This window comes from Macaca mulatta, chromosome 5 (genome assembly GCF_049350105.2).
Source record: "Macaca mulatta isolate MMU2019108-1 chromosome 5, T2T-MMU8v2.0, whole genome shotgun sequence".
NCBI classification, from domain to species: Eukaryota; Metazoa; Chordata; class Mammalia; order Primates; family Cercopithecidae; genus Macaca; species Macaca mulatta.
In genome coordinates this window covers 107703713-107728744 of record NC_133410.1, presented here as the reverse complement: position 1 = coordinate 107728744, position 25032 = coordinate 107703713, and the positions used below count along the sequence as shown (strand labels likewise).

General features: G+C 36.7%; 1 protein-coding gene across 12 annotated transcripts in view; it reads right to left on the bottom strand.

The window, feature by feature from the left end:
- Positions 1-25032, bottom strand: part of RAP1GDS1 (Rap1 GTPase-GDP dissociation stimulator 1) — a 171996-nt gene that overhangs the window by 5999 nt on the left and 140965 nt on the right. For 6 of the 12 annotated variants that reach the window (XM_015138862.3, XM_015138854.3, XM_015138859.3 and 3 more), the window contains 6 exons: positions 18977-19120; positions 18372-18503; positions 17094-17228; positions 15741-15866; positions 14510-14649; positions 1855-1981 (listed from right to left, as the gene is read on the bottom strand). In XM_015138862.3, coding sequence (XP_014994348.1) covers positions 1855-1981; positions 14510-14649; positions 15741-15866; positions 17094-17228; positions 18372-18503; positions 18977-19120 — 804 coding nt within the window. The remainder of the gene's footprint in view (positions 1-1854; positions 1982-14509; positions 14650-15740; positions 15867-17093; positions 17229-18371; positions 18504-18976; positions 19121-25032) is intronic. The other 6 variants (XM_078002021.1, XM_015138856.3, XM_028848635.2 and 3 more) reach the window with 1 other exon arrangement.

The window sequence follows — 25032 nt, the reverse complement described above, 5'->3', positions numbered from 1 at the left end:
AGTGGAGGAAAGAAAGCTTTTTAACAAAAGGTGCTAGTACAATTAGACATCCATGGGACAAAGAAAATGAACCCTAACCTAAACCTCATACCTTACACTGATATTAACTCAAAATGGATTACAGACTTAAATGTAAAATATAGAACTATAAACTTTTAGAATATATAAAGAACTCTCAAAACTCAATAGTCAAAACAAAACAAAACAAAAAAACAAAACAGGGTAAAAGACAAAAATCGGCATTTCACCAAAGAATATACAGTTGACCCTTGAACAACATAGGTTTGAACTGTGTGGGTTCACTTATACCTGGATTTTCTTCTCTTCTGCCATCCCTGAGAGAGCAAGACTAAGCCCCTTCTTCTGTTCTTCCCCTTCCTCAGCCTACTCAATGTGAAGACAAGGATCAAGACCTTCTTGATAATCCACTTCTATTTAATAAATAGTAAATATATTTTCTCTTCCCTATGATTTTCTTAACATTTTCTTTTCTCTAGATTTATTATAAGAATATAGTATATAATATACAAAATATGTGTTCACTGACTGTTAGTGGTAAGGCTTCCAGTCAACAATAGACCATTCAAGGAGAAGGATATCCTATACACCTTGACTTGATCATTACACACTCTATGCACATAAAAAAATACACGAGTGTTTCCTCTTCCTGGAACTGGGGTTGGAGGGTCCATTCGCCCCAGTGTGAGAATTATGGATATAAGTCATCAGTGGGAATTAAGAGGCTATCAGTTAACAGTATTTATCCAAATGGCTTTGAATTGGATAGGACATCCCTACTAAGTGTAAAGTCCTCTTTGTGTAAAGCAGCCTTAGGCTTTAACCACAGGCCATGTGACTCTATTATACCATCCCTGGCTGACTGTCTTGGGTTGGCTCCTAAGCCATCTAGTTGATGCTATTCATAAACTAGATGCCTATGAATTAGCTTCTCATGATGAATTCTGCCCATTAGAAATGCTATGTTAGGGCCGGGCATGGTGGATCACGCCTGTAATCCCAGTACTCTGGGTGGCTGAAGTGGGTGAATTACCTCAGGTCAGGAGTTTAAGACCAGCCTGGCCAACATGGTGAAACCCCGTCTCTACAAAACATACAAAAATTAGCCAGGCGCAGTGGTGCATGCCTGTAATCCCAGCTACTCGGGAGGCTGAGGCACGAGAATTGCTTGAACCCAGGACACGGAGGTTGCAGTGAGCTGAGATTGCGTCACTGCACTCCAGCCTGGGTGACAAAGCAAGACTGTCTCAAAAAAACAAACAAACAAACAAAAAATGCTATGTTAAACTGAAACTAATGAAATTATTTAGCCTCTGCTTTGGGGGAGTTCTGAATGCAAAACACACAGAAGTGTAACACAGAAGATAAGACATTAGAGTAAGGCAATGCTACCAAGCAACAGAAGTCACGGTGATGAAGAAGGAGAACAGCAAGAAAGAACCGGTAGTAGAGAGAATGAGCAGAGATGGAAGAGAAAGCCTGGGTCACGGGGAGAGTAGCAGACTCTTCATATGCTGTCGTATTCTAAATATTGTTTGGTTTCTCTGTGAAGCCTGCTGAAAATGTTTTCTCTATTCTCTAAGCGGCTGTAACTTGAGACATTATTTAAAAGTTAAACTTACCTTAACACATTGCCCTAAAAATGTTACCAAAAACACAGCCAAAGGGGACAGCTGTAACAACCTGTACGGAATGATTTCCATAGATTCAGAGAACGGTACAGACACTAGTAAAATGCTTCCAGTCAAGGTTCTGTCTGACTTCAACTCCATTTCTATGCTTCCTTTCATCCAAGATAAAAATAGAAGAAAATAAGTTTGTCACTGGGGTACTTACCCAATTCTAAAGCTGCTATTAATGCCAAAGCAACAAGGGCTTCATTCTGCATTATTACATGTTCACTAGTTGCCATGGTAACTAAATGCTTGATGCCACCACTCTGCACAATGGTTTTAATTACATCCTACAATAAATAAATATCAGAGAATTATAAACGTTTATTTTAAACATTAGGAACATGCATTAAAATCAGTCAACTCATTGTTGAGTGGTTTTGTGACAGTGTCCTGTATGAATCATTTGATTTAATCATAGTTTTTTCTCCACAGAAGGAAAAAGCTTTTAGCTTTAAATACATTCATCAAAAGATGACAACTTAAATTGCTTAAGTAGAAAAGACCACTGCCGTTCATATTAAAAAAACAGAAGGCTTAGAAGCTACCAAAGCCAAAGAAGTAAAAGTGCCATTGCCTCAAATGTTGACCTACCTTGGGATCGACAAACAAGAATAAAACTTGGAATTTAAAAAAGTTCTCGGCTGGGCATGGTGGCTCAGGACGTAATCCCAGTGCTTTGGAAGGCCAAAACAGGAGGATCACTTGAGACCAGCCTGGCAACACAGTGAGACCCCATCTCTACAAAAAATAAAAAAATTAGCCAGGCATGGTGGTACACATTTGCAGTCCCAGCTACTCAGGGCGTTGAGGTGGGAGACTGCTTGAGCCAGGGAGCTCAAGGCTACAGTGAACTATGATCACGCCACTGCACTCCAGCCTGGGTGAGAGTAAGACCCTGCCTCTTAAAAAAAAAAAAAAAAAAAAGTTACTTTTAAATTTTCATGATAGTGCCAGGTAGTTGTTCTGCAGATGTTCCAGGGTAAAGTACTTTTTACCCCTTGATTTAATCTTACAAATATGAAAACTGAATTACATGCAAAAGGACTGAGCAGAACTTAAAATTCTCCATCTGCCTTCATTTCTCATGGTGCTTAGAGCTCTGTCTTCTCTCCATGGCAGAGGAGACATCAAGCTCTGGATTCAATAAATACCACTGACTGAGCACATTATTGAACCTCTCTTATCTCAGTAATATCTCCATGTCACTGGAATGATGTAAGTATATATCTCATAGGTTTTTTTTATTACAAAGTTATTACACAAAAGACATATAAGACCATCTGGCAAAAGTTAGATGGAAAAAAACAATGTCCACCTTTATTTCTAGTACCCATTTTGGTCTTCATTCCACTGAGGGTTCCATTGTTTTAGAACTCTTGAACTAAATCTGATTTAGTGGGAGGTCTCAATAATAGAAATATTTTAAAAATAATTTTCTCTATTTTCACATTTTTAATAATTTGAAGGTCTGGATATTTTAAAAAAGCAGCCTCTGAGTCAGCTTCAAAATTAATTGTATTTTTCAAATTTTTCAAATTTGCTAAAATATTTTTAGCAAATATTTTTCAAATTTGCTAAAATATTTTTAAAGGGTTTCCTTTATGCTTCCATTTCATAAAAATTTTTTGAGGAAACTATTTTTAGATAGTATCTTTGCTTTGAGCTCAAACTTGTTTAGTGATCAAACATGCTAAATCAATAGAGTCCAAGAACTAAGTTTTTATGGTAGCTGTGTTCTGGCATCTAATACACTTTTTCCCATCCGTTTTAGAAAGCTTTTTCTAACCTCCCCAATTTACTGTTTACTCAGCAACAGTTTATGTGAAACAGATACAGAATTCTTAGTAAAAAATTTTATAAAAATCACAACAGAGCTTGAGAAAAGAATACCACAAGAGATGAACAGATACATATGCAATCATTAGGGAAGATGCTTGAACTGTCATTTTGTCCTCTACGTTTCTAATCACACTTAAAAGACCAGTGTAGCAGAAGGAAGAGCAGGGAATGAACTAAGGAAATGTGTACATCAGAAATGAACAGTGCCCTCTCTTTGGCCAGGCATAGCTTCTTTTCATCTCACTTTTCCAGAACAGACACCTGAGTATCTCCTTTTTAAAATACCTGCCCTCCGGAGATCACACACTGGGCCTGTCATGGGGTGGGGGGAGGGGAGAGGAATAGCATTAGGAGAAATACGTAATGTAAATGACGAGTTAATGGGTGCAGCAAACCAACATGGCACATGTATACATATGTAACAAACCTGCATGTTGTACACATGTACCCTAGAACTTAAAAAAATTTCCTGCCCTCTCATCAACTACTTCAACAAATGTTTATTGAATAGTTACTCTATGGAATCACTTTGCCTTACAGAATATGGGATAAAAAACAGAAAAAACATTGTATTTGTCATATGTGACAGAATAATACTGATGGCAACCCTTTATAGCCAAAAACTTCAAACTGGACACTGTACTGAGTAGCTTATAGATATTAGTACATTTTAATCCTGCAGAAAATCCCATTAGCTAGATATCATCTCCTGTTCATATAGATGAAGGAACTGAGGCTCAGATTAAGTCATCTGCCCAAGTTCAGACCATAAGTGGTAAAGCCAACGCTCAAGCTCAGGTAGGATGGCTGATTACTGGGTCTTTGTTCTTTTTTTTTTTTTTTTGAGACGGAGTCTGGCTCTGTCACCCAGGCTGGAGTGCAGTGGCCGGATCTCAGCTCACTGTAAGCTCCGCCTCCCGGGTTTACGCCCTTCTCCTGCCTCAGCCTCCCGAGTAGCTGGGACTACAGGCGCCTGCCACCTCGCCCGGCTAGTTTTTTTGTATTTTTTTAGTAGAGATGGGGTTTCACCGTGTTAGCCAGGATGGTCTCGATCTCCTGACCTCGTGATCCGCCCGCCTCAGCCTCCCAAAGTGCTGGGATTACAAGCTTGAGCCACCACGCCTGGCCTGGGTCTTTGTTCTTAAAAATTCTGGAGATGCTTTGTGCAGTTTGAAACAGTATTTTATTTCATAGTTCTATTCTTATAGAAAGCTAAATTTTAGTATAATATAAAACTAAGGCAAATTATTCATGCTAACAGTTTCATCTATTTAGCATTTGGTCAATTTGGCCTTGATTAGTGAAATCAACCCAGCTTAAGACTGTTGAAAACTGTGTCATATTGATCACAACGGAATATTTTCAGATAGGCTTTGATCTGACGTAATTTATAAGATTGCAGGTTGGCATAGCCACTAAGTTGGTGAGCCACTTAACAAAAATTTTCTTTTTCAAGATTGTATCATCAAAGCCTTTTCAATATGGGATTTAAATAAATGTTTGTTGGATGAATGAGCAAATGACTAAATACATTGGTTTAAACAAGTTTTTAGCCTGGTAACGGATAAAGAATTCTCTACTCTTAAAGGGTAAAGAAAAGTGCTGGCTTTGATAGCAGGGAGTTTTTATATTCCTGGTATAAAGGCAACCTATATTCCTCTTTACATTTTTGATGTCTATAACTGGAAGATTCAGGTAGTTGGTCAGCAGTCCTAGACTAGGGCATTCTTTCAAAGAAAGGTGTGACTTTAAGAGCATCAGCACAGGAATACACTGCAAAGGGCTGAGATGACTAAGCGGCATGAAACCTTGTGAGTCAGTGCAAACTTTTGAAGGGTTGAACTCTAAGATGGAATTCAGCGTGGGGCATGATCTTCAAAGTTTAAGAACAACACAAGGAGAGAGCTGTGATTCACATAGCTGGCTAAGGATCTATAGGAATGTAATACATTTGAACCTGGTGTTTAATTATTTTAAAAACTTATTCCAGAACAGCATTTTCCAAAGTATGTCCAGTGTAATAATAGATGCCACCTGCAAAAAGGATCCATGGTCAAACAGTTTGGGAATCAGTGGATTCAAATAAAATTAAAAAGGTTTCTTTAGTATTAATGTGTGCTGTGAATCTCAAAGGCAAAGAAAAAATAATTTACTATTTCCATAACTAATCTACCTATGCAACTCTTTCTTTGTGGAAGATTTCTTGGGATTATAATTTGATGAAACAAACTTGAACTGCTGCTCAAAAGTAGTCATGTCTACTTTAATGTTGGTTAAGTTTGAAAATAACAGCTCAGACCTGGAACTCACGCAATTAATATACTTTATAGTTCTGATTATTAAAGTGTGAGAATCAAGGCTCCTCTGCTGCTTAGCAGCAGTATACTCTCAATTGTAGGAAAGATATATAAAGGTATTGAATTGTAATCCTAAAGTTGTAATATGTAACTATAAAGTTACAATCCTATATAATTTCAAGTTGTTTTCTGCTACACACACCCCCACCCACCTTTTCCTAAAAGGGTACCATGCCATAGCTCTCATCATTCAAAGAACCTGCATGGTGATGGGCATTTGAACTCTGCTTTTGGGGATGGGCGAGAAGTAGGAGGTTAGATAAGGGAAAGGCGGATCTATGATAAAATTCACAGAAGAGCCTCAAAATCTTCAAATTTATTAAATATTATAGCATTTAAATAGTTCTGGCTCCTAAATTCAGATGTTTGTAAGAAGCTGGGATGCATCTTCCTCTGGACATATTTTTGTGTCCATGAATGGTTTGGTTACATAATTCTGTTAGTTGATACTGAAGATACTAGATTAATTAAGGTTTCCATTAGCCTTACTACTACATGTAACAGGAATTTATCTGAGCATTCCAAATTCAGGTGCCAGGATCATGTCTGTAAATCAGTTAATACAATTATGGTTTGCCAAAACTCTAAACCAAGCGTGTCTTACCTGTGGCCCAGGATGGTTTTGAATGTGGCCCAATACAAATTCGTAGTTTTCTTAAAACATTATGAAATTTTTCTGTGAGTTTTTTAAAAAATTAATTTCCACAGGCTATTGGGGAACAGGTGGTGTTTGGTTACATAAGTAAGTTCTTTAGTGGTGATTTGTGAGATTTTGGTGGACCCATCACCCAAGCAGTATATACTGCACCATATTTGTAGTCTTTTATCCCTCAGCCCCTTCCTATCCTTTCCCCTGAGTCTCCAAAGTCCATTGTCATTCTTATGTCTTTGCATCCTCATAGCTAGAACATATGATGTTTGGTTTTCCACTCCTGAGTTACATAATTGTCTCCAATCTCATCCAGGTTGCTGCGAATGCCATTAATTCATTCCTTTTTATGGCTGAGTAGCATTCCATCATATATATATACACATACACACACCATAGTTTCTTTTTTTTCTTTCTTTTTTTTTTTTTTGAGACGAGTCTCGCACTGTCACCCAGGCTGGAGTGCAGTGGAGCGGTCTCGGCTCACTGCAAGCTCTGCCTCTCGGGTTCACGCCATTCTCCTCCCTCAGCCTCCCGAGTAGCTGGGACTACAAGTGCCTGCCACCATGCCTGGCTAATTTTTTGTATTTTTAGTAGAGACGAGGTTTCACCATGTTAGCCAGGATAGTCTTGATCTCCTGACTTTGTGATCTGCCTGCCTCGGCCTCCCAAAGTGTTGGGATTACAGGTGTGAGCCACCATACCAGGCTCCATAGTTTCTTTATCCACTCGTTGATTGATGGGCATTGGGTTGGTCCCACATTTTTGCAATTGTGAATTGTGCTGCTATAAACACGTGCGCAAGTATCTTTTTCGTATAATGACTTCTTTTCCACTGGGTAGATACCCAATAGTGGGATTGCTGGATTAAATGGTAAATCTACTTTTAGTTCTTCAAGGAATCGCCACACTGTTTTCCATAGTGGTTGTATTAGTTTATATTTCCACCAGCAGTGTAGAAGTGTTCCCTATTCACTGCATCCATGCCAACATCTATTATTTTTTGATTTGATTATGCACATTCTTGCAGGGGTAAGGTGGTATGGCATTGTGGTTTTGATTTGCATTTCCCTGATCATTAGTGATGCTGAGCATTTTGTCATACGTTGGCCATTTGTATATCTTCATTTGAGAATTGTCTATTCATGTGCTTAGCCTACTTTCTGATGGGATTGTTAGTTTTTCTCTTGCTAATTTGAGTTTATTGTAGCTTCTGGATATTAGTCCTTTGTCAGATGTATAGATTGTGAAGATTTTCTTCTACTCTGTGGGTTGTCTGTTTACTCTGCTGACTGTTCCTTTTGCCATGCAAAAGCTCTTTAGCTTAAGTTCCAGCTATTTACCTTTGTTTTCATTGCATCTGCTTTGGGTTCTTGGTCATGAAATCCTTGCCTAAGCAAATGTCTAGAAGGATTTTTTTCCAATATTATCTTCTACAATTTTTAGTTTCAGGTCTTAGATTTAAGTCCTTGATCCATCTCGAGTTGATTTTTTTTTGTGTAAGTGAGAAATGAGGCAACAGTTTTATTCTTCTATGCCAATAATTGCAGCACCATTTGTTCAATACGGTGTCCTTTCGCCACTTTGTTTTTGTTTGCTTTGTCAAAGATCAGTTGGCTGTAAGTATTTGGGTTTATTACTTGGTTCTCTATTCTGTTCAACTGGCCTATGTGCCTATTTTTATACCACTACCATGCTGTTTTGGTGACTGTGGCCTTATAGTATAGTTTGAAATCAGGTAATGTGATGCCTCCAGATTCGTTCTTTTTGTTTAGTCTTGCCTTGGCTATGCAGGCTCTTTTTTGGTTCCATATGAATTTTACAATTGTTTTTTCTAGTTCTGTGAAGAATGATGGTAGTATTTTAACGGGAACTGAATTTGCAGATTGCTTTTGGCTGTATGGTCGTTTTTACAGTATTGATTCTACCCATCGGTGAGCACTGGATGTGTTTTCGTTAGTTGGTGTGATCTATGATTTTCTTCAGCAGTGTTTTGTAGCTTTCCTTGTAAAACTACATCTCCGTGGTTAGGAATATTCCTAAGTATTTTTATTTTATTTTATTTTATTTTTTGCAGCTATTGTAAAAGAGTTGAGTTCTTGATTTGGTTCTCAGCTTAGTTGCTCTTGGTATATAGGAGAGCTAATTTGTGTACATTAGTTTTGTATCTGGAAACTTTGCTGAATTCTTTTATCAGTTCTAGGAGCTTTATGGAGGACTCTTAAGGGTTTTCTAGGTATACAATCATATCATTAGCAAATAGCAACAGTTTAACTTCCTCTTTACTGATTTGGATGACCTTTATTTCTTTCTCTTGTCTGATTGCTCTGGCTAGGACTTCCAGTACTGTTGAATAGAAGTGGTGAGAGTGGGCATCCTTATCTTGTTTCAGTTCTCAGAGGGAATGCTTTCAACTTTTTCCCATTCAGTATTATGTTGGCTGTGAGTTTGTCATAGATGGCTTTTATTATATTGAGGTATGTCCCTGGTATGCTAATTTTGCTAAGATTTTTAATTATAAAGAGATGCTGGACTTTGTGGAATGCTTTTTCTGCGTCTATTGAGATGATCGTGTGATTTTTGTTTTTAATTCTGTTTATGTGGGATATCACATTTATTGACTTGGGTATGCTAAACCATCCCGGCATCCCTGGTATGAAACCCATTTGATCATGGTGAGTTATCTTTTTTATATGTTGTTGGATTTGGTTAGCTAGTAATTTTGTTAAGGATTTTTGTATATAAGTTCAGCAGGGATATTGGTCTGTAGTTTTCTTTTTTTGTTATGTCCTTTCCTGGTTTTGGTATTAGGGTGATACTAATCACGGAATGATTTGGGGAGGATTCCTTCTTCTTGTTTTGGAATAGTGTCAATAGGATTGGTACCAATTATTCTTTGAATGTCTGGTAGAATTCAGCTGTGAATCTGTCTGGTCCTGGACATTTTTGTTGGTAATTTTAAAATTACCATTTCAATCTTGTTGCTTGTTATTGGTCTGTTCAGGGTATCTAATTCTTTCTGATTTAAGCTAGCAAGGTTGTATTTCTCCAGGAATTTATCCATCTCCTCTGGGTTTTCTAGTTTTTGCATGTAAAGGTGTTCATAGTAGCTGTGAATGACCTTTTGTATTTCTGTGGTGTCAGTTGTAATATCTCCCATTTTTTTTCTAATTGAGTTTATTTGAATTTTCTTTCTTCTTTTCTTGGTTATGGTCTATCAATCTTATTCATCTTCTCAAAGAAGCAGCTTTTTGTTTCATGTATCTTTTGCATTGTCTTTTTTTTGTTTCAATTTCATTTAGTTCTGCTCTGATCTTGGTTATTTCCTTTCTTCTGCTGGGTTTGGGTTTGGTTTGTTCTTGTTTCTCTAGTTTCTTGAGGTGTGACCTTAGATTGTATCTTAGTGACCTTTCAGACTTCTTCATTTCAGGCTATAAACATTCCTGTTAGCAACACCTTTGCTGTATCCCCAAGGTATTGATAGGTTGTATCATTTATTGTTGTTCAGTTCGAAGAATTTTTAAATTCCCATCTTGATTTCATTGTTGACCCAATGATCATTCAGGAGCAGGTTATTTAATTTCCATGTATTTGCATGGTTTTGAAGGCTCCTTTTGGAGTTGATTTCCAGTTTTATTCCACTGTGGTTTGAGAGAGTACTTGCCATAATTTCAATTTTCTTAAATTTATTGTGGCTTGTTTTGTGGAGTATTACATGGCGTATCTTGGAGAAAAGTTCCATTTGCTAATGAATAGAATGTATATTTTGCAGTTTTGGGTAGAATGTTCTGTAAATATCTGTTAAGTCCATTTGTTCTAGGGTATAGTTTAAATTCATTGTTTCTTTGTTGACTTTTTCTCTTGATAACTTGTTTAATGCTGTCAGTGGAGTATTGAGGTCCCCCACTGTTGTGTTGCTGTCTGTCTCATTTCTTAGGTCTATTGGCAATTGTTTTATAAATTTGGGAGCTCCAGTGTTTGGTGCATATATATTTAGGATTGTGGTATTTTCCTGTTGGACAAGGCCTTTTATCATTATATAATGTCCCTCGTCTTTTGGAACTGCTGTTGCTTTAAAGTTTGTTTTGCCTGATACAAGAATAGCTATTCCTGTTTACTTTTGGTGTCCATTTACATGGAATGTCTTTTTCCACCCCTCTACCTTAAGTGAGTCCTTACGTGTTGGGTAAGTCTCTTAAAGGCAGCAGATAGTTGGTTAGTAAATTCTTATCTATTCTGCAATTCCGTATCTTTTAGTGGAGCATTTAGGCCATTTACATTCAATGTTAGTATTGAGATGTGAGGTCCTATTCCATTCATCATGCTATCTGTTGCCTGTACACCCCCCAATTTTTTAAATTGTATTTTTGTTTTGTAGGTCCTGTGAGATTTATGCTTTAAAGAGGTTCTGTTTTGATGTGTTTCCAGGGTTTAAGATTTAGGGCTCCTTTTAGCAGTTCTTGTCGTGCTGGCTTAGTAGTGGTGAATTCTCTCAGCATTTGTTTGTCTGAAAAACACTGTATCTTTCCTTCATTTATGAAGCTTAGTTTCACTGGATACAAAATTCTTGGCTGATAATTGTTTTATCTAAGGAGACTAAAGATAGGGACCCAATAATTTCTAGCATGTAGCGGTTCTGCTGAGCAATCTGCTGTTAAGTTGATAGGTTTTCCTTTATAGGTTACCTTGTGCTTTTGCCTCACAGCTCTGAAGATTCTTTCCTTTGTCTTAACTTGAGATAACCTGATGACAATATGCCTAGGCAATGATCTTTTTGCAATGAATTTCCCAGGTGTTCTTTGAGCTTCTCGTACTTGGATGTCTAGGTCTCTAGCAAGACCAGGGAAGTTTTCCTTGATTATACCCCCAAGTATGTTTTCCAAGTTTTTTTTTTTGAGACAGAGTCTTGGGAGTCTTGCTCTGTCACCCAGGCTGGAGCGCAGTGGTGTGATTTTGGCTCACTGCAACCTCCGCTTCCCGGGTTCAACCAATTCTCCTGCTTCAGCCTCCCTAGTAGCTGGGATTACAGGTGCGTGCCACCATGCCTGGCTAATTTTTGTATTTTTAGTAGAGATGGGGTTTCACCATGTTGGCCAGGCTGGTCTGGAACTCCTGACCACAATGATCCGCCTACGTTGGCCTCCCAAAGTGCTGGGATTAGAGGCGTGAGCCAACGCACCCAGCCTGTTTTCTAAACTTTTAGATTTCTCTTCTTCTTCAAATGCCAACGGTATTTAAGATTTTTTTTGCGGGGTGTGTGTGTGTGTGTGTGTGTGTGTGTGTGTGTGTGTGTAAGCTCATCAGCTATTGTTAGTGTTAATGCATTTTGTGTGGCCCAAGACAATTCTTTTTCCAATATGGCCCAGGGAAATCCAAATGATTATACACCCCTGCAAACCAATGGTGGAGATTCTCTTGGAGTAGAGCAAAAAGATTAAGGGTAATGACTCCAAAGAGCATGGGTGAGCGGGCAAGTTTAGGGAGTGTTAGCTGCACCTCTTCCTATCATGTTTTATTTTGTTGAATGGCATAATCCAATCTGGTGGTTAACCCCAAACTTGGAATTAGCTCTAAAACTACCTCCTCCTTTAATTCTACTTTGAATCTGTCAATTCTACCACCCATATCTTTCTCAATTCTGTCTCTTCTTTTCCATCCTCACTGCTTCTAGTTGAATAACCCATATGAAATTTGTTTCAAAAATGGCTGAGTATCAGCAATTTCAAGTTGCTTAACTCAAAACCTTAATTCAGTCCTTTATCAACTCTCATATATATTTTTGCAATAACTGTTCTTTCTACCCCCTTTAAACCCTAGAGACATCTTTCTAAAGAAAACTAAATGGCTGGGTGTGGTGGCTCACACCTGTAATCCCAGCACTCTGGAAGGCTGAGGTGGGCGGATCTCCTCAGGTTAGGAGTTCAAGACCAGCCTGACCAAAATGGAGAAACTCTGTCTCTACTAAAAATACAAAATTAGCCGAGCATGGTGGTGTATGCCTGTGATCCCAGCTACTCAAGAGGCTGAGGCAGGAGGACTGCTTGAATCCAGGAGGAGGAGGTTGCAGTGAGTGGAGATCGTGCCATTGCACTCCAGCCCGAGCAACAAGAGTGAAACTCTGTCTCAAAAAAACCCCGAATAAACAAAAACCCAAATAATGGCAACTTGCTGCTTAAAATCCTTTAAGTGCTCCAGAATTCTCTACAGAATCAAGTCCATACACCTTAACTTGGCATATAATTCACTTAATTCCCAGTTTTCAACCTCTCTGGCCACTGTCTCTCTCCACACTCTATGTTCTAGCAATGCTGCTTTATTTGCAGTTTCCTTCTAAAATTATGCTGTTTTACATCTCTGTACTTTTTGTACATCCTGTCGTCTTTGCCTGAAAAGGCCCTTTCCTTCATTCTCTTTCCCTTTCCTCCTGAGAGATTCCTAGTTAGCCCCTAAAATAGCACTCCTTCTATGACACCATCCCAGACCACTCAGACAGTGTGTTAGTCTTTCTTTCCTCTGTTACATCCGAATAGCATATGTAGCTTTAATGCTGTACTTAAGCTAGCTGTTTTTATGTCTGTCCCCTCAATAGATAGTTAATTCCTTTATAGAAACACTATTTTGTAGTATTTACACTGCAAGAACTCAAATATTAACTGTTAAATGAACAAATGGGCATGAGAGAACAGTTATGATGGAGAAGGGGTGAAAGGGGTACCAACGAAGCCATTTTGCTATTCTCTCTTGATAACTTTCGCTTTGCCAACATACTACTTGGTCCTGTGTCAGGGAAAATGTATAAGATTTTAGGGTGGTCTGGGTGAGACAGGTAATAGGAAGGTCCTAGTTAACAGCTGCTTTTCCCCAGGGAAAGTTCTCAAGATTTAGCATCTGATGGAGAAGAACACTCCTGAGGCTAACCAGCTGGGATGGCTATTATGGTGAAGTGAATTATTTATATGAAAGAGATTTATACAAGTCAAGAACAGTTTTAGTTTTATGCTTTTTCTCTTGGCATCTTCTTATCTGTTCTAAAAATAAATGAAAACAGCTGGTGGGTTTGAGTTCTAAACTTTCTCCTCATATATAATCACTACTGAAGTTGTACAAGAGAAATGACTGAAAGGGTCACCTTAGAAAACAGTATTAAAGGCTGGGCATGATGGCTCATGCCTGTAATCCCAGCACTTTGGGAAGCCGAGGCAGGCGGATCATGAGGTCAGGAGTTCGAGGCCAGCCTGGCCAACATGGTAAAACCCCATCTCTACTAAAAATACAAAAATTAGCTGAGGGTGGTGGCGCCTGCCTGTAATCCCTGCTACTCTGGAGGCTGAGGCAGGAGAATTGCTTGAACCTGGGAGGTAGAGGTTGCAGTGAGCCGAGGTTGTACCACTGCACTCTAGCCTGGGCGACAGAGCAAGACTCAGTCTCAAAAAAAAAGAAAGAAAAGAAAAAAACAGTATTTAAAAAATTTAAAAATCATATAATCTAGATACTAAATCAGCTGCTGAACTGCTGGCCTGGGTACTCACTATTGTGATCTTTGAAACAGCTCATCTGTTCATTTATTGGTTATCTACCATGTGCCAGAAAGCTGCACAGTCACAAGAATGGATTTTTTTCTAACTCTGTGAGCTCTGGACATCATATACTATCTAGATATCATTTAATTTCTAAATTCTAAATATCAGTAGCCTGCATGGTCAATGCCTGGCACAAAGAAATGTTTGACACTAATGCTGGTAATGGTGGTGGTAAAAGTAATAACAACAATAGCAGCAGCAACAGCAACCCCCATTTACTGAGTGTTTCCTATATCCCATGTACCAGCTAAGCACATTATACACATGATCTCACTGAATCTTCACAATACTTTCAGGTAAATATTATCCCAGTTGTTAGGACCTACAATGCTGGGTTTCTGAAAAAGACGCTCTGAAGTTTTCTAGTGAACAGTTTCCTCTGGAACTTACTTTTGATTTACTGTGTCGTATAAGGGCAGACAGCAGTCTGTTTGACTCCCCCATCACACCAGCATGATCTTTGGCTTCACACCATTCCACCAAACGCTCCACTAACTTAACATTCTTTCCCAGTTGTTCAGCAGCTTCTGCTATAGGAAAGAAGGCAAACCAAGGAATGAATCACTAACAGACAATCAGCTGAAGTAATTCGTAAAGATTTAAGAGTGTGAAGGAGAAATACATCTAAAAAAACACAGCACAACAATTTCATTAAAGCTAGAACTGCAAATATTCCTTATGTGATGGGCTATTTGCCTTTTTCTGTAACATTGTGAAATTTTATAGAAAATACAAAAACAAATGATTTCATACTCTTTTGGTTAAGCCTGCTAGTCTGTTAGTGCTCTGGCAGACTATAATGCAGGGTTCTTAGAAGGACTCTATGCAATCAATATAGAAAAGGCTTTAGAATTTAGAAATAAGTAAATAAACATAATTCATTCCTAGGAGTGGTTCTGACTGCTGTTTCTGCAAATAGAAAAATGCTCTCCCTGCCACAAGACAAATTTTTAAGATTTTTGACTGTCACAATAATGAAATTTGATTTCAAAGCCAAGGTGAAAATGGGTATAGAATGCCAAAACACAACGCCCTCCCCCGAAATTGATAATAAAGCAAACTAAAACCAGGATTATAAGAATTAATAAGGAGAGATATGGTATAATTTCTACTTAAAGTCAATAATAGGCTGGGCGTGGTGGCTCACACCTGTAATCCCAGCACTTTGGGAGGCTGAAGTGCGAGGATCGCTTGAGGCCAGGAGTTCAAGAGCAGCCTGGGCAACAAGCCCCATCTCTAGTGAAATTCCAAAAACAATTAGCCAGGAGATGTGGAGCATGCCTGTAATCCTAGCCACTCAGGAGGCTGAGGCAGGAAAATTGCTTGAACCCAGGAGGTGGAAGTTGCGGTGAGCTGAAGTCACACCACTGCACTCCAGCCTGGGTGACAGAACAAGACTCTGTCTCAAAAATAAATAAATAATAGTTATAAATAAATAAATAGTCAATTATAACAAGCACAAAAATTAACAAATGGAGTTCCAAAACTAATTTTTTAATCTTTTATTTGCTATTTTTTATGATTACATAATCCTGAAAGCGAGAAACAAGTCTTTTTTCAACTAGAAGCACATTAAGACTATCATACCAAAAATGCAAGTTGGGGAAAACATTTCTTTTACCTTGTGCATCTATTAACATTCTTAATGTTCCCAGAAGTTTGAACTGAACAGGGGGCATTTCAGATTTAAGAAATTTTAAAACTGTCTCTGTGACCCCAGCTGATAACATCTTTGCTTTATTTATAACTGTAGAAAAAGAGAGACTATGGTTAAAATGGTATTAGCATTCCTGTTGATAAACATTCAATTCAATACAGGTTTATTGAGTGTCTTTAAGATCCATGTTATATTTTTCCATTTAGAAACAATTCTGTCACTTTTTTGTCAATTTTAAGAATGGAATTCAGTTGTTTATGTGTGTGTCTGTATCCTATTTGTGTATAAGCGGGTAACAGACAATATCATAATTTTTATGACAATATCATGGCTTTTTAAACCCAATCCGAAACATTTACTTACACAGTTACCCTCTTACAACAATAAAGCACAATTCTGTTTTTGATCCAACTGTGTTAATATAAATGTTATAGACATTAATAAATGTTACTATCCTATATAAACCAATTCAAATGGATTAGATCATCATGTAATTGTACTATTTCATCTAACCAAAAATTTATTTTTAGAAAGTAGAATAAAAGAATAGTTTTAACTATTTTTTGTTGTATTTTCCATAATAATGTGATTTCATGACTTCCAAAGGCACATTAAGGCTATTTTAAAATATTGTACGTCTGCTTATGGAAAAACACCACCAACAACTGAAAGTCATTCTTGAGGGGATTCTGTTAATTGATGTCATTATTCTACCTCAACTAAAGATACTTAAGGCCTGGTGCAGTAGCTCTCACCTGTAATCCCGGCACTTTGGGAGGCCAAGGTGGGCGGACTGCTTGAGCCCAGGAGTTCAAGACCAGTATAAGCAACATAGTGAGATCCTGTTTCTACAAAAAATAAAAAATCAGCTGGGCATGGTGGCACATGCCTGCAGTCCCTGTTACTCAGGAGGCTGAGATGGGAGGATAACTTGAGCCCAGAAGGTAGAGGCTGTGGTGAGCCAGGATTGCATCACTGCACTCTAGCCTGGCTGACAGAGTGAGACCCCCATCTCAAAAAAACAAAAACAAAAAACCGCAAAAAAGCTTAACTATACAACATGATGAAAATCGAAGAATTCACAAAAGGTAACAGGATATCTGAATGAAGGCAGAGATTATTCTTGTACAGTCTCACAAAACTTATTTAACATATGATCTCCATTTATTAGCATGAAAAAATGTAAACAATGTGAAGACTATTTTTTCTTTTTAATTTTCTTCATCAGAGCAGGTTCACAAATCACATACAGTAAATAGCTTCCCCAAATGATGGATTTTATTTTTTACATAGCTGCCTTCTATTCTTAAGTCTTACCTGGAATGGCCAGGTTTCTGAGGGCACTTAGTGCTGCATGCTGTACTGTTACATTTCCATCTTCTACATGTCTGTCCAGTAAATCCATAAGTTTTTCTACAATCCCATTGTCTACCATATGAATACAATTTCCATCTGAAAAAAAACCCACACATCTTTTTCTTCCTCTTTAAAATATCTATAAATATCTTATAATACTGATGTCTGGCTATTATCTACATTAGGGAAAATGGAGGTATACAATAAAATGAATTCCAAATCTTTCTCCCATCAGATTTATAGGTTTTTCTGTTCACTGAGTGAGAAGTATTATCAAAATTCTTAAACTAGATAAAATTTTAAAAATCAGAAAAATTACCAGAAAAATCTTCAGTTTAGAGCCAGATAATACATCAGAAGTAGAAACACATGGTTAGAATGTCCAATATTTTTCATTTATTGTGATGCTTGTGTTCTCCCAATGTTATAGTGATAGTACTCTACCTTTTGCTATCATGGCTGATACCTAAATTATTTTTCAAACATTTACAAAGCAGAGAGAATATTATAATGAACCACTATTTACTCCATATCTAGTTTCAATAATTATCCATATTATGGCACTCTTACCTCCATTATTAGGGAGTCACTCCCAAAAAGGAGGAGTAAAAATAGAGTAAGTCAGCCATTATAATATATACCAACAGTTCGTATTGGAAGATGATTAAACTAAAAAGAAAAATAAACTGTATTTCCTAGACATAGTATATTTCATGAGGAACATAAGAATGAGTTTCTAGACTGTATTTGAGTTTTTTAGTAGTGCCAGATTTCATAACATAGAAGTCTGGTGCCCCCTAAAATACTATTAAACTAAATTAAACATTCTACACAAAGCCAAGGGATTATTCATACTTAAGTTTTATGGGCATAAAAGTATAAGTTGAGGCACAATAATCCTAGAATGAATACTCAATAATTAGATCCAAAATAAAATCACTAGGCAAAAGAAAGCATGTGTATACTAGAATGGGATTCAAACTTACTAAGCTCTGAAGTGCCAAGTATTCAAAAGAAGCACTTCATGATCTTTAAACTATTAGAATTTAGTTGAATTGCATAAAATATGTAATTTGTTAGGAATGTCACTATAAGTATTTCAGATTTCTGAAAAGTTAGCAGCATTATACACATATTACAGAACTTCTAAACTGTTTCAGTTTCAGTATATGTGACGGCAAAGCAAAAATAAACAAATACAGAGTATTTGACTAACAAAGGAGGAACTAATATGCTTACCATTTCTGGCAAAATTTGCAATTGCCAATGCTCCAGCAAGCTGTAGCTGGTGGTTATTTGATGGAATCCAAGAAAGTACCCTTTGAAATACACTGCCTTTTCCTCCTTCAAATAACTTCTGCATGGATTCATCTGGAGGTAAATGAAACAAATAGTTAAGCAAGAGAAAACTAAGAGTAACAAATTCATATTCTTAGGTGAATATCCAACTGGGAAACTCATACTTCACAAACTATTACATTCATAATGGGAAAAGTAATGATTCTTTTTATAATAAACTTTTAATAGATACTAGACAATAGAGTTTAGCATTTTTCTAGTCCAAGTCCTAGGGAGCCATCTAGCTTTTCTTTAATCCCTTGGTGCCAAAGCTATCTCTTCTATGGGACAGCTCTTCAAACGTTGGAAGATGGTGAAGACACTTCTTTTTCGGGTTTGTTATGTCTGGTTCTATCAATGACATGTTTAAGACGTCAAAATCATCACCTCAACAGCAGGTGAGATAGGAATATGAGAAAATGCCTAGGGTAGTATTTACAGAAGAGACAATAAATTAAAAAAAATCTGAAAACAACATTCTTTGGCTGGCATAAATTACAGCTCACCTCCAAGAAGTAATAAAACCATGAGATCTGAACCAGTTTTGAGCTCAGTAATATCATCTTCTTTGTCACTATCCACTTTTTGCTGAACAATCTCTAGTAGACACTCTACCAGGCCTGCTTCAACCAGCTGTAGTTTAATAGCATCTAAAGAACAATGTGAACAAAATAATCAAACTTTGAGATAAAATAGGAGCTCTGGTATAAGAAATCCATTATAAAGAATTATAAGAAACTAAGAAAATGCATGATTTAGATAATACATTTTTGAAACTCAAATCTTCAAAGTAAACTATCTTGACAGTTCAGTTTAAACATACAAAAAACTTTATTTCATGTTTCCATTTGAAATTGTCACATTTTTCACAATGTCTTGCAGCATCTAAACAAATCGATACTCAGCTCTGAAGGCAACTAGTGTCACTCCACTATTACTCTAGATACTATGCTCATGTTTAAAGGGCAAGCCATAAAATACTACAAAATAGGGCTGTGCATGGTGGCTCACGCTTGTAATCCTAGTGCCTTGGGAGGCCAAGGTGGGAAGATTGCTTGAGGCCAGGAGTTCAAGGTTAGAGTAAGCTATGACTGTACCACTGCACTCCAGTCTGGACAACAGAGTAAGACCCTGTCTATAAAAATAAATAAATAAATGAATAAATAAATAAATAAATAAATAAAGTCATGTTTTTAAAAAGGGCTTCAGGTTTTCTTTGATTAAAGCTTTTGGGCGATGGATACATGGTTGTTTACTAAATGCTATTTCTGAATACGTTTCAAAATGTTCATAATAAAAGTTAAAAGAAAATAACTTTGAACCTTTCTGATGGCTAAACATAGCATAAGGTATTTTAGAGACAGAATTTACATCCCAATTATATTTTTAAAACTGATCTTCACAGGAAACTCCACCCCCACATCAAAACTTTTTATTATACTTCTAATATCTTTAAGTATTCTTTCATTATAACACTTATTTCATTGAAGAGCTTATATTTGCATCCATATCTGTCTCCAACTATCTCCTAAGCAGATATATGTTGCGGGAAGTCAGGGACCCTGAACAGAGGACTGGCTGGAGCTGTGGCAGAAAAACATAAATTGTGAGGAGTTCATGGACATTTATCAGTTCCCAAATAATACTCTTATAATTTCTTATTCCTGTTTTTACTTTAATCTCTTAATCCTGTTATCTTCATAAGCTGAGAATGTACATCACCTCAGGACCACTATTGTACAAATCAATTGTAGAACATGTGTGTTTGAACAAGATGAAATCTGATTGTAAAACATGGATGTTTGAACAATATGAAATCAGTGCACCTTGAAAACGAACAGAATAACAGCGATTTTGGGGATCAAGGGAAGACAACCAAAGGTCTGACTGCCTGCGGGGTCGGGCAGAATAGAGCCATATTTTTCTTCTTGCAGAGCGCCTATAAATGGATGTGCAAGTAGGAGAGATATCGCTGAATTCTTTTTCCAGCAAGGAATATTCATAATTAATATCCTGGGGAAGGAACTGCATTCCTGGGAGGAGGTCTATAAATGGCCGCTCTGGGAGTGTCTGTCTTATGTGGTTGAGATAAGGACTGAAATATGCCCTGGTCTCCTGCAGTACCCTCAGTCTTATTAGGGTGGGGAAAAGATCCCGCCCTGGTAAATCTGAGGTCAGACCAGTTCTTGCTCTGGAACCCTGTTTTCTGTTGTTTAAGATGTTTATCAAGACAATACGTGCACAGCCGAACATAGACCCTCATCAGTAATTCTAATTTTGCCCTTTGCCTTGTGATCTTTACTGCCCTTTAATCTTTGTGACCTACTCCCTGTATACCCCTTCCCCTTTTGAAATCCCTAATAAAATCTTGCTGGTTTTGTGGCTCAGGAGACATCACAGACCTACCAATATGGGATGTGGAGGCCCAGCTGTAAAATTCCTCTGTTTGTACTCTTTCTCTTTATTTCTCAGATGGGCCAACACTTAGGGAAAACAGAAAGAACCTACATTGAAACATTGGGGGCTGGTTCCCCAGATAGATACACCTTACTCATCTTTGTATTTTAACCTAAACTGGCCTATCTATGCTTTGAGTGTACTTGATACACCTTAAGATAAATGCTAATCAACTGACATGAAAAATACATTTGCAACACAAATTTTTTGTTTAACAGACAGCATCTTGCTCTGTTGCCCGGGCTGCAGTGCAGTGGTGTGATCATAGCTCATTGCATCCTTGAATTCCTGGGCTCAAGCAATACTCCTATCTCAGCTTCCTGAGTAGCTGGGACTAAAAGTGCATGCCACCATGCCTGGCTAATTTTTAAACTTTTTTGTAGAGAAAGGGTCTCGCTATGTTGCCTAGGCTGGGCTTGAACTCCTGGCCTCAAGCAGTCTTCCTGCCTTGGTCTCTCAAAGTGCTAGGATTACAGGCATGAGCCACTACCTGGCCAGAAACTTTTAAATTTAAATTTTATTTTTTTAGTTGGATTTTATTTTAGTCATTGGTTTCCCTAAGTTGTATATGCATCCATATATGGCAATGGCAGCTTCACCTTATCATTTAGGAAAAATAAAGACTTGTAAAAATAAATACTTAAGACTTTCAGGCAATTTTAATGTGTTAAAATTTGGCGTTTTTGAATCACTAGGATCACTGATCTTCTTTTGAATATTATCTCAGAATACACAGAGTATTCAACCTGGAATATTTCTTTAAAAGGTATACTTGCACTGTGCCATGCTAAAAGTAGGGCGTTTCCTTGGTTACAGAATGCTAGGGCTAGAGATGTGTGGCGACTAGAATTAAAAACTATGATGAAAAAACCTTAAAAATACTAAAAACCTTGAACTACACAAATCCCTACTTCTAATGCTGAAATCACTCTCCTTTGTGTACTGAGAAAATCAAGCATGATACATGCAAAAAATTAGTCCAAAAATATGCCTTCAATGGTATCATTCTATCCATTGTGCAATTATAAAACAGATGTGAAGGCACAGGGGAAAACAGTAATAAACATATTGTTATTTTGAAATACTGCAAGGAAAGTTACAGGTAATTTTATGGCATAAAAGTGACTGAAGGTCACAATAAAGTTTTCACTTTGCCAAAACACCAATGAGATGAAAAACCAATTTCTCCCTAAAACATAGGACCTAAGACATTTAAGAAATTTTAAATGTGTCAATATTGTAGTTTTAAAATTTTAATCAATTATTTTTTTTTGAGACAGGGTCTTGCTGTGTTGCCCAGGCTGGTCTTGAACTCCTGGGGTCGAGCAATCCTCCTGCCTTGGCCTCTGAAAGTGCTGGAATTACAGGTATAAGCCATCACACCCAGCCTAAATGTGTCAATGTTAAAGTTTACAGATGATCTCATAATTTGACTGAAATCAAATACTTGAAAACAAATATATGGAAGGCTTAAACTACCTTAAATAGGATTAGCAACACATTCTGCCAAAGCAGACAGCCCAGCACATTTACCAAAATCATTCTGTCCAAGGACATGTATCTTTATCACCACTGTTTACACACACATGTATAAATGTACACATGTATGTATCACGTATGCATCATATACAGGTATTTTAAAACTTTTTTTAAAGAGTGGAAGAAAACCACAAATGCAGACAAGGGCATAAAATATGCAAGTTAAGTTTAATATATTATTAGAAAGCAAATAACCATGGATCTATCACCTAGATCAAGAAATTCATTACCAACAACTCAGGAAGCCTATCTCTACATTTCTGTTTCTGATAACAAACCCCTTCCTTCATTCATCTCAAATTATCTTGATTATTATGGCAATCACTTCTATACTTTCGTTTTACCAAGTAAACAATCATTCCTAAAAACTACAATTTAGTTTTACTTTTTTTTTTTACTTTATATAAATTGAATCATACAATATGTATTTTTCAGTGTTGGCTTTTTCCTTTCAACATGATGAGATTCATCCACAGTAATAGTTATAGCTGTCTTCATTCCTTTTCATAACTCTATATTTTTCCATTATATTAATATCCTATGATTTATTCATTCTGTTAATGGATATTGGTTGTTTCCAATTTTTCATTATAAATAATGCTGCTCTGAACATTCCTGTGTGTGTATATATACACACACACACACAAACATACACATATATATGGGCATCAAATTGTTCATAATATACTCTTAATAGCTGTAAGACCTGTGGTAAGGTCTCCTCCTCTTGCATTCTTAATTTTGGTTAATTATGCTTTCTCTCTCTTTTCATTTATGAATCTGACTAGGGGTTTATCAATTCCAATGTCTTTTCAGACTCAACTGTAGCAATTATATGTTTGTGTTGCACTGTATGTTTTCCATTTTATTTCAGCTCTTTACATTTCCTTCCTTCTGCTTATTATTATTATTTTTTAAAATTTCAATAGCTTTAGTGGTACAAGTGGTTTTTGGTTACATGGATGAATAATATAGTGGCAAAGTCTAGGATTTTTAGGGCACCCGTCATTGAATAGTGTACACTGTACCCAAAAAGTAGTTTTTAACTCCTCACCCCCTCATCTCACTCCCTCCATCCTTCTGTCTCCAAAGTCCATTCTACCACTCTGTATGCCTTTGTGTACCTAGAGCATAGCTCCCACTTATGAGAATAGGTGACATTTGGTTACTTCACTTAGAATTAATGCCCTCCAATTAAGTTGCTGCAAAAGACATTATTTCATTCTTTTTTATAGCTGAGTAGTATTCCATGGTATGTGTGTGTGTGTATACACACCCCATTTTCTTTATCCACTCATCCACTGATGGACACTTAGGTTGATTCCCTATCTTTTCTTCTGCTTTTTAAAAGAATATATATTACTTGTGGATTTTGTCAACATTGTTGTATTTTATTCCAGTTAACTACTAAATTTTTTTTTTGTAGATTTAGGGAGTACAAGTGAAGATTAACAAAATTAATAGACTACTAGCTACATTAACAAAAAAAAGAGAAGATTCAAATAAGCACAATCAGAAACAATAAAGGTGACATTATAGCTGCTACCACAGAAATACAAAAGATTATCAGAGACTACTATGAGCATATTCACACAAATTGGGAGGTGAGGATTGAAAAATTACCTTTTGGGTTTTTGGGTTTATATTTTCTTTCCCCTAAATTCCTGAGATGAATACTGAGCTCATTGATTTTAGTTCTTTTCCTTTTCTAATAAAAGCATTTTGAGCAAAATATTTCCCTCTGAATAGGGCTTTACTTGTATCATGTAAGATTTGAGATAGACTATTTTCATTTTCACTACTAGAAAAATTTCTAATTTCCATTACAACTCTTTTTTGACCTCTGAGGTATTGGAAGTATATTTCCTACTATGTAAACATACAGAGATTTCCTGGTTTTCTTTTTATAAATGGTTACTAGACAACTCACTTAGGTCAAAGAAATACTTTGTATGATAGCAATCTTGAAATTTCTTTCTTTCATGACAAGTATACATGTTCTTAAATGTTTCATATGTACTTGAACTCTGTAGTTGAAGTGTTCTAAAATAAGTCCATTAAATCAATTGTCTTAATCATTTTCAAATTTTCTATAACCTTATTCTTCTATCTTATTCTATAAATTACTGAAAGAGGTATTAAAATTTCTCAATTTCTGTGGATCTGTCTATTTCTCTTCATAGTTCTGAATGTTTTTGCTTTGTATGTTTTGGGATAATGTATGATGGTCATTTTTTTTCTAGGTAAATTGGATCTTTTATTACTAAAGTCACCCTCTTTATCTCTAGCAAGTCTTTTCATCTTAAAATATTTTAATTGATATTAATATAACTACCCCAGCCTTCTTTAGGTTTCAGTGGTACATTTTTTCCATCCTATTATTCTCAATCTTTTAAATCTCCTATTTAATAAGTATTGCTTAAGTAGTATAACTGTTTATTTTAAAACACAAGTGACAAATGGTCTTTTAATTAGAGCATTTAGGCCACATTTAACATAATTACTGAAATACTGTGTCTTAAAACTGCATTTTTATGTTCTATTTGTCCTCTATAATTCATGTTCC